This window comes from Thunnus maccoyii, chromosome 10 (genome assembly GCF_910596095.1).
Source record: "Thunnus maccoyii chromosome 10, fThuMac1.1, whole genome shotgun sequence".
Lineage (NCBI taxonomy): Eukaryota > Metazoa > Chordata > Actinopteri > Scombriformes > Scombridae > Thunnus > Thunnus maccoyii.
The window spans coordinates 827,039-836,674 of record NC_056542.1 but is presented as its reverse complement, the minus strand read 5'-3'; the positions used below and the strand labels follow the sequence as shown (position 1 = coordinate 836,674).

General features: G+C 46.0%; 1 protein-coding gene across 3 annotated transcripts in view; it reads left to right on the top strand.

Moving 5' to 3' along the window:
- LOC121905152 (rho guanine nucleotide exchange factor 2-like) overlaps positions 1 to 9,636 on the top strand; it is a 42,341-nt gene that overhangs the window by 27,103 nt on the left and 5,602 nt on the right. For all 3 annotated transcript variants that reach the window (XM_042423168.1, XM_042423169.1, XM_042423170.1), the window contains 12 exons: positions 417 to 520; positions 1,579 to 1,722; positions 2,048 to 2,298; positions 3,577 to 3,702; positions 4,190 to 4,307; positions 4,385 to 4,633; positions 4,758 to 4,834; positions 5,742 to 5,914; positions 6,344 to 6,411; positions 6,928 to 7,152; positions 7,237 to 7,314; positions 9,204 to 9,259. In XM_042423168.1, coding sequence (XP_042279102.1) covers positions 417 to 520; positions 1,579 to 1,722; positions 2,048 to 2,298; positions 3,577 to 3,702; positions 4,190 to 4,307; positions 4,385 to 4,633; positions 4,758 to 4,834; positions 5,742 to 5,914; positions 6,344 to 6,411; positions 6,928 to 7,152; positions 7,237 to 7,314; positions 9,204 to 9,259 — 1,669 coding nt within the window. The remainder of the gene's footprint in view (positions 1 to 416; positions 521 to 1,578; positions 1,723 to 2,047; positions 2,299 to 3,576; positions 3,703 to 4,189; positions 4,308 to 4,384; positions 4,634 to 4,757; positions 4,835 to 5,741; positions 5,915 to 6,343; positions 6,412 to 6,927; positions 7,153 to 7,236; positions 7,315 to 9,203; positions 9,260 to 9,636) is intronic.

The following is a 9,636-nucleotide window of genomic DNA, read 5'->3' as shown; positions in this document are numbered from 1 at the left end:
ACCTGTCTCACCCTCTACCTGTCTCACCTTCCACCTGTCTCACCCTCCACCTGTCTCACCCTCCACCTGTCTGTCTCTCTACCTGTCTCACCCTCCACCTGTCTGTCTCTCCACCTGTCTGTCTTTCTACCTGTCTGTCTCTCTACCTGTCTCACCCTCCACCTGCCTGTCTGTCCCTCCACCTGTCTCACCCTCTACCTGTCTCACCTTCCACCTGTCTCACCCTCCACCTGTCTGTCTCTCCACCTGTCTGTCTTTCTACCTGTCTCACCCTCCACCTGCCTGTCTGTCCCTCCACCTGTCTCACCCTCTACCTGTCTCACCTTCCACCTGTCTCACCCTCCACCTGTCTCACCCTCCACCTGTCTGTCTCTCTACCTGTCTCACCCTCCACCTGCCTGTCTGTCTCTCTGCAGGGCCAGCGAGGACTCTGTGGGTCTCAGGAGGATTCTGTCTCAGTCCACTGAGTCTCTGAACTTCAGGAGCAGGACTTTGTCCATGGAGTCTCTGACTGATGACGGTGAGGATCGTTTTATTGATCACAATATAAACTGTGTGACGTATCAATAACCTCTGCTGTGTTTTACCAGCTGATCGATCAGATCGTTTTATTAGAGAATATTTGTGTTTATGTACATCTGACACATGAATTCACAGTGACAGTCTCGCTTCATGTTTTCATGTGTGTTGTATGTTGCGTGTTGTATGTTGTGTTGTATGTTGTATGTTGTGTGTTGTGTGTTGTATGTTGCGTGTTGTATGTTGTGTGTGTATGTTGTATGTTGCGTGTTGTGTGTTGTGTGTTGTATGTGCATGTTGTATGTTGCGTGTTGTATGTGTATGTTGTATGTTGCGTGTTGTATGTTGTATGTTGCGTGTTGTGTGTTGTGTGTTGTATGTGCATGTTGTATGTTGCGTGTTGTATGTTGTGTGTGTATGTTGTATGTTGCGTGTTGTGTGTTGTGTGTTGTATGTGCATGTTGTATGTTGCGTGTTGTATGTGTATGTTGTATGTTGCGTGTTGTATGTTGTATGTTGCGTGTTGTGTGTTGTATGTTGTATGTTGCGTGTTGTGTGTTGTATGTTGCGTGTTGTGTGTTGTATGTTGTATGTTGCGTGTTGTGTGTGTATGTTGTATGTTGCGTGTTGTGTGTTGTATGTTGCGTGTTGTGTGTTGTATGTTGTATGTTGCGTGTTGTGTGTGTATGTTGTATGTTGCGTGTTGTATGTGTATGTTGTGTGTTGTATGTTGCGTGTTGTGTGTTGTATGTTGTATGTTGTGTGTTGTATGTTGTATGTTGTGTGTGTGTGTTGTATGTTGTATGTTGTGTGTTGTGTGTGTGTTGTATGTTGTGTGTGTGTGTGTGTTGTATGTTGTATGTTGTGTGTGTGTGTGTTGTATGTTGTGTGTGTGTGTATGTTGTATGTTGTGTGTGTGTGTGTGTTGTATGTTGTATGTTGTATGTTGTGTGTGTGTGTGTTGTATGTTGTATGTTGTGTGTGTGTGTGTGTGTTGTATGTTGTATGTTGTATGTTGTGTGTTGTGTGTGTGTGTTGTATGTTGTATGTTGTGTGTAGGGGAGAGGTGGTGGAGCCCCCTGCTGGAGGAGCTGCAGGAGGAGGGCAGCTGCATTCAGGCCGACAGCTGGAGTCTCGCTGTGGAGCCGAACTTCCTGCAGACGCTTCATAAAGACCTGATCAAAAAACAAGATGTCATCTACGGTAACAAATACACACACACATATATACATATATACATATATACGTGCGTGTGTATATATATTTATATAGATATATATAGCCTATATATACAAAATATACACACAAATGTAACTATATGCACTCAGTGAGCACTTTATTAGGTACAACTGTAACAATCCAATACTCCAGTACACCCATCACCACCCATCACCACCCATCACCACCCATCACCACCCCAATGATAAACATCAAGTTGATATATATCAGAGAAAACCTCTTCCTGTTCCTGTTTCTGTTGCCATGACGACTACAGCAGGATAAGCGTCTGTTTTGTCTCTCTCTCTAGAATTGATCCAGACGGAGTTCCATCATGTGCGGACGCTGCGGATCATGGAGGGGGTGTACCGGCGGGGGATGCTGGAGGAGGTGATGCTGGAGGCGGGCGTGGTTCACACCATCTTCCCCTGTCTGGACCAGCTGCTGGAGTTCCACTCCAGCTTCCTATCAGAGCTGCTGGCCAGGAGGACGCAGGGTCTGGCGGAGGGCAGCTCCACCAACTTCACCATCCGCGACATCGGAGACCTGCTGCTCAGACAGGTACGGCAGGACAGGTGACCTCTGACCTGGGGTTAGTGACATCACACAGGTTCATCTGTTTAAGCTCCGTTAAAGTGATTTTGTTCCGGTAAAATGCAGAAACACTAAGAGATGAAACATCTTCGCGTCCTGCGTCGGTTTTAATCTGATTAAGAGTGAAAGTGAATCATCATGTTGTAAATGTGCTGCTTCACTTTCTTATTGTGTTCAGCTGTAAACTACTGCGACCTTTTTAAATTATTAATAATCTTTATTTATAGGACACAGTTTACAGAGTTCTTCACAAAGTAAAAATCAAATATAAAATCTAAACAAATGACGAACTTTAGGATAAGAAAAGACATGAACTAGATCTGATTAAAAATAGATAAAAACAAGTTTTTAAACTAAATTCCAACATAAATATAGAATTCTGTTGGAGTTTAAGTGTTCACATCACAGATTATTTTTACTAACTGCTGAACGTTGCACAGACTGTAAAGTTTATGATTTCTATAAATATATTAATATAAATTTGAGAACAGAGTGAGACTCAGAAAACAGTGAACGTAGCTCCACCTGCTGGACACCTGCAGTCATTACAGACACGTCCCATCACTGTGAGGGCTGCTGGTGACGTGGTGGGTGATGTGCTGTGAGCTGGGCGGTGTTTGGTCTTTGTTCTGTCGTTCTCAACATGGCGGCCGCATTAAAGTATGTTTCTGAAAACATGTGAGGCATAAAATAGGAACAGCAGTAACAGAGTATTGATTCATATCTGATCAGCACTGCCTAGTTTGATAGTTTAGTCAGATAGTTTTAGTTGTTGGTCCGTCTCCTCGCCGCTGCATCCATCATGAACCGCGCAGCCGCAGCCGCAGCCGCAGCCGCAGCCGCTGCTCTGCACAGAAAATAAACATGTCTGCACATTTAATCAATTAGTGTTTTTAACTCTGCTGCAGTTTTAAAGATGTTGCTGTAAACAAAGATTTACCTGCTTCATCTCACCTGTAACCTGTGTGTGTGTGTGTGTGTGTGTGTGTGTGTGTGTGTGTGTACGTGTGTGTGCGTGTGTGTGTGTTTGTGTGTGTGTGTGTGTGTGTGTGTGTACGTGTGTGTGTGCGTGCGTGTGTGTGTGTGTGTGTGTGCGTGTGTGTGTGTTTGTGCGTGTGTGTGTGTGTGTACGTGTGTGTGTGCGTGCGTGTGTGTGTGTGTGTGTGTGTGTGTGTGTGTGTGCGTGTGTGTGTGTGTGTGTGTGTGTGTGTGTGCATGTGTGTGTGTGTGTGTGTGTGTGTGTAGTTCTCAGGTCAGTGTGCAGACGACATGAAGAAACTTTACTCTGAGTTCTGCAGTCGACACCCGAAAGCTGTGAAACTCTACAAAGAAGTTTTTTCTCGAGACAGAAGACTGCAGCAGTTCATCAGGGTGAGGACCAGAACCAACAGGGACTGGACCAGGACTAGAACCAACAGGGACTGGACCAGGACTAGAACCAGTTCAGCCTGGACCCTGTTTCTGTTCAGACTTCATATTTCAGACTGTGGGTCAGACTAGACCTGGTTTAGACCTGTTGTTGCTCTGCCTGGTTTATCTTTCTTTAGTCTGGGTTTTGCTTTGTTTAGACCTGTTTCAGACCAGGTCTGAACCTAATCGACCTGTTGGACCTGGTTCAGACCCAGTTAACTCTTTGTGGTTCAGCCTGGTCTGGTTCTTTCTTTAAGACCCAGTTTATCCAGAAGTAGCATTTGTTCCACTATAGATACAGTTTACACCTGGTTTAACTGATTTAAACTGGTTTTAACAGGTTTAAATCAGTTTAAACTAAACCAGTTTAAACCAGTTTAAACTGTTTTTTACTGGTCTTTGTGTATTAATGCTGACTCTTTGTCTCTGTCCATCCCATAATGCTCAGCATGCCTGCCGCGGCCCGCTGCTACGTCGTCATGGCGTCCAGGAATGCATCCTGCTGGTGACCCAGAGAATTACAAAATACCCCGTCATCATCCAGAGGATCCTTGACAACACCAAAGGTAACCTGTGACCTCTGACCTGTGACCCCTGACCCTCCCCAGTCACTCTGATGTTAACCATGACCTCTGACCTGCAGGCAGCGAGGAGGAGGTGCAGGCTGTGAGCCAGGCTCTGCGCCTCCTGAAGGAGCTGATCAGCTCTGTGGACCGGGAGGTGCTGGAGCTGGACCGGACCAGGAGGCTGCAGGAGGTGCAGGCCCGGCTGGACCTGCGGGCCCAGGCGGAGGTCCGGGGAGGAGGCGTGTTCAGGGGAGGGGAGCTGCTGAGGAGGAGGCTCCTCCACGAGGGAACGCTCCACTGGAAGGTCCAGGGCTCCCGGCTGAAAGGTAGGCTGATGATGTCACCTGATCACTTGTTCACCTGTTCACTTGCGATGATGTCACTCCAAGGTATGTGGGTGGAGCTTAAACACCAGTGTCACCTGACCCGCCTCTCTGTGTTGTTGTCCAGAGGTGAAGGTCCTGCTGATGTCAGACATCTTGGTTTTCCTTCAGGAGAAAGACCAGAGGTTCACCTTCGCATCACTAGTGAGTCACACCTGTTCACACCCATTCACACCCACTCACACCTGTTCACACCCGTTCACACCTGTTCACACCCGTTCACACGTGCTCATAACTGCTCACAACCATTCACACCTGTTCACACCTGTTCACACGTGCTCATAACTGCTCACAACCATTCACACCTGTTCACACCCGTTCACACCTGTTCACACCCGTTCACACGTGCTCATAACTGCTCACAACCATTCACACCTGTTCACACCCGTTCACACCTGTTCACACCCTCTCACAACTGCTCACACCTGTTCACACCCGCTCACACCCGTTCACAACTGCTCACACCCGCTCACAACTGCTCACACCTGTTCACGCCCGTTTACACCTGCTCATAACACCCGTTCACACCTGTTCTCACCCGCTCACAACTGCTCACACCCGCTAACAACTGCTCACACCTGTTCACATCTGTTCACACCTGTTCACACCCGCTCACACCTGTTCACACCCGCTCACACCTGCTCACACCTGTTCACACCCGCTCACACCCGTTCACAACTGCTCACACCCGCTCACAACTGCTCACAACTGCTCACACCCGCTCACAACTGCTCACATCTGTTCACACCTGCTCACACCTGCTCATAACACCCGTTCACACCTGTTCTCACCCGCTCACACTAGGGCTGTACCGAAGCTTTGTTTGTTGCTGTGGTATTTGAACAGCAAAATCAGTATTGAAATATGTATATATATATATTTCATTTCATTGTTGTTGTTGTTATCGTTCGTTATTTATTGATTGTCTTATTAGAGTTTGTGAAGTGTCCTCGGGGGACTTGAAAGATGTTTATAATTTCAATGTATTATTATTATTATTATTATTATACTTGTTCATACCTGTTCATACCTGTCTGTCCTCTTGTCTCAGGACAAGTCTCCGGTGGTCTCCCTGACTAAGCTGATCGTCAGAGACATAGCCAATCAGGAGCGAGGGATGTACCTGATCAGTGACTCCACCCCCCCAGAGATGTACGAGCTGCACGCTTCGTCTAAAGACGACCGCAGGACCTGGATGAGCCGGATCCAGCAGGCTGCACAAAGGTCAGGACTGCACGGTACTCTGTAGTACTCTGAGTACTCTGTAGTACTCTGAGTACTCTGTAGTACTCTAGTACTCTCTGAGTAGGAAACGGTACTCTGAGTACTCTGTAGTGCTCTAGTACTCTTAGGTCCCCTGTAGTACTCTGTGATACTCTGAGTATGATACGGTACTCTGAGGTACTCTGTGGTACTCTGTGGTACTCTGAGGTACCAGTGAATCAGTTTGCAGGACTAGGATCAATTAGTCCAGGTTAGACTAATTTTCACTGTTCTAGTTATAGGTAGTAGTAGTATATAGTACCTTGCAGTACTCAGGTTAGTACTGTGTAACACTCTGTAATACAGTGCAGTACAGTGTAGTAGTATAATGTAGTACAGTTTATAGTACTCAGTATCTCACAGTGTCAGTATTGTGTGTTTTGTCTCCAGCTGTCCGTCCAGAGACGAGTTTCCTCTCATAGAGACTGAAGACAAAGCTTTACTGCGAAGATTGAAAGGTAAACAACACCTCCTGTCTGTCCTCCTGTCTGTCCTCCTGTCTGTCCTCCTGTCTGTCCTCCTGTCTGTCCTCCTGCCTGTCCTCCTGTCTGTCCTCCTGTCTGTCCTCCTTCACCTCCTGTCTGTCCTCCTGTCTGTCCTCCTGCCTGTCCTCCTGTCTGTCCTCCTTCACCTCCTGCCTGTCCTCCTGTCTGTCCTCCTGTATGTCCTCCTGTCTGTCCTCCTGTCTGTCCTCCTTCACCTCCTGCCTGTCCTCCTGTCTGTCCTCCTGTATGTCCTCCTGTCTGTCCTCCTGCCTGTCCTCCTGTCTGTCCTCCTTCACCTCCTGCCTGTCCTCCTGCCTGTCCTCCTGCCTGTCCTCCTGTCTGTCCTCCTGTCTGTCCTCCTTCACCTCCTGCCTGTCCTCCTGTATGTCCTCCTGTCTGTCCTCCTGTCTGTCCTCCTGTCTGTCCTCCTTTCGTCTCTTAACTAATGTATAAATAATCATCCAGCTGTTTTCTCCTCCTCTTCCTCAGCTGACATCCAGCAGAAGGACAGGGAGGTTCTGGAGCTCCTGCAGGAGCGAGTCACTCTTTTTTCAGACCTGGTGGAGGCGACGGGTAGAGGAGCAGAAGAAGGAGGTCAGGAGCTCAGCACCTCCTCCAGGACCTCTTCCTCCTCGTCCAACAGGAACCTGTTCAGAGCCGACACTCCTCACGCTCCTCAGGCCGAGCCGCTGCTCACCACCGCCATCTCTGAAGGTAGGGCTCTGATTGGCTGCTTCACAGGAAGTGGTTAGAGGAATTTAAATCAAACGTGAACTGATTCTGTGTTTCTGTCTTCAGTGGACAAACTGACCGAGCTGCTGTCAGGAACCAACATCCAGAAATCTACCGTAACCAACGGCAACCAGGAGCTCAGCAGTGAGTCACTGTCATCTGTCCGATCAATAAAAACTAAATCTGTCTGATCAATAAAAACTAAATCTGTCTGATCAATAAAAACTAAATCTGTCTGATCAATAAAAACTAAATCTGTCTGCTGTTAATAAACACGACGTGGATCAGAAAGGATCCAGTAGAACAGTCTGGATCCTGAAGGTCTGACGGACCTGCTGCTGATTCTCACATCTAATGTTTGAGTGATGAGCAGACCTTTACCTGTCTGTCTTTACCTGTCTGTCTTTACCTGTCTGTCTTTACCTGTCTGTCTCTAATGACTGTCTGTCTCTAATGACTGTCTGTCTCTAATGACTGTCTGTCTTTACCTGTCTGTCTCTAATGACTGTCTGTCTCTAATGACTGTCTGTCTCTAATGACTGTCTGTCTTTACCTGTCTGTCTCTAATGACTGTCTGTCTCTAATAACTGTCTGTCTCTAATGACTGTCTGTCTTTACCTGTCTGTCTCTTATGACTGTCTGTCTCTAATAACTGTCTGTCTTTACCTGTCTGTCTCTAATGACTGTCTGTCTCTAATGACTGTCTGTCTCTTATGACTGTCTGTCTTTACCTGTCTGTCTTTACCTGTCTGTCTCTAATGACTGTCTGTCTCTAATAACTGTCTGTCTCTAATGACTGTCTGTCTTTACCTGTCTGTCTCTAATGACTGTCTGTCTCTAATGACTGTCTGTCTTTACCTGTCTGTCTCTAATGACTGTCTGTCTCTAATGACTGTCTGTCTTTACCTGTCTGTCTCTAATGACTGTCTGTCTCTAATAACTGTCTGTCTCTAATGACTGTCTGTCTTTACCTGTCTGTCTCTTATGACTGTCTGTCTCTAATAACTGTCTGTCTTTACCTGTCTGTCTCTAATGACTGTCTGTCTCTTATGACTGTCTGTCTTTACCTGTCTGTCTTTACCTGTCTGTCTCTAATAACTGTCTGTCTCTTATGACTGTCTGTCTTTACCTGTCTGTCTCTAATGACTGTCTGTCTCTAATGACTGTCTGTCTTTACCTGTCTGTCTCTTATGACTGTCTGTCTCTAATAACTGTCTGTCTTTACCTGTCTGTCTCTAATGACTGTCTGTCTCTAATGACTGTCTGTCTCTTATGACTGTCTGTCTTTACCTGTCTGTCTTTACCTGTCTGTCTCTAATGACTGTCTGTCTCTAATGACTGTCTGTCTTTACCTGTCTGTCTCTAATGACTGTCTGTCTCTAATAACTGTCTGTCTCTAATGACTGTCTGTCTTTACCTGTCTGTCTCTAATGACTGTCTGTCTCTAATGACTGTCTGTCTTTACCTGTCTGTCTCTAATGACTGTCTGTCTCTAATAACTGTCTGTCTCTAATGACTGTCTGTCTTTACCTGTCTGTCTCTTATGACTGTCTGTCTCTAATAACTGTCTGTCTTTACCTGTCTGTCTCTAATGACTGTCTGTCTCTTATGACTGTCTGTCTTTACCTGTCTGTCTTTACCTGTCTGTCTCTAATAACTGTCTGTCTCTTATGACTGTCTGTCTTTACCTGTCTGTCTCTAATGACTGTCTGTCTCTAATGACTGTCTGTCTCTAATGTCTGTCTGTCTTTACCTGTCTGTCTCTAATGACTGTCTGTCTCTAATAACTGTCTGTCTCTAATAACTGTCTGTCTCTACCTGTCTGTCTCTAATGACTGTCTGTCTCTAATAACTGTCTGTCTCTTATGACTGTCTGTCTCTAATGACTGTCTGTCTCTACCTGTCTGTCTCTAATAACTGTCTGTCTCTAATAACTGTCTGTCTCTAATGACTGTCTGTCTCTAATAACTGTCTGTCTCTAATGACTGTCTGTCTCTTATGACTGTCTGTCTCTACCTGTCTGTCTCTCTCAGACGGTGACTCTGGTTCACTGAACGGTTCTTTTGAGTTGAACAGCGGCTCTTCGAAGGTAAGTAACCTCTTGACCTTTAACCTTCATCCTCAGATTAAGGCCTCCGTTTTTAAACTTGAAAATGTGAAAGATTGTCTTCAGATGAACAGAAAGTAAAAGTTGTCTTTTAAATGTTTTATTTTCCTCTTTGTGACTGACACTAAACCAGACTGTGTAAAAGCTGACAGACTCTGTATGAAGGTTTGCTGAGTGTCTCCAGACTGATTTAGTTCCTTCAATCTAAAAGGAAACAGAAACATTTAAAAATAGTCTGAGTTTTACGGCCACAGCGAATCAACAACACGAGGGATCAGACGGGAGAGTAGCGACAGTTGAAGCACAGATGCTCATCTAAACGTCCAGCAGGTCTCATGTTGAGATGATCTGTGAAGAAC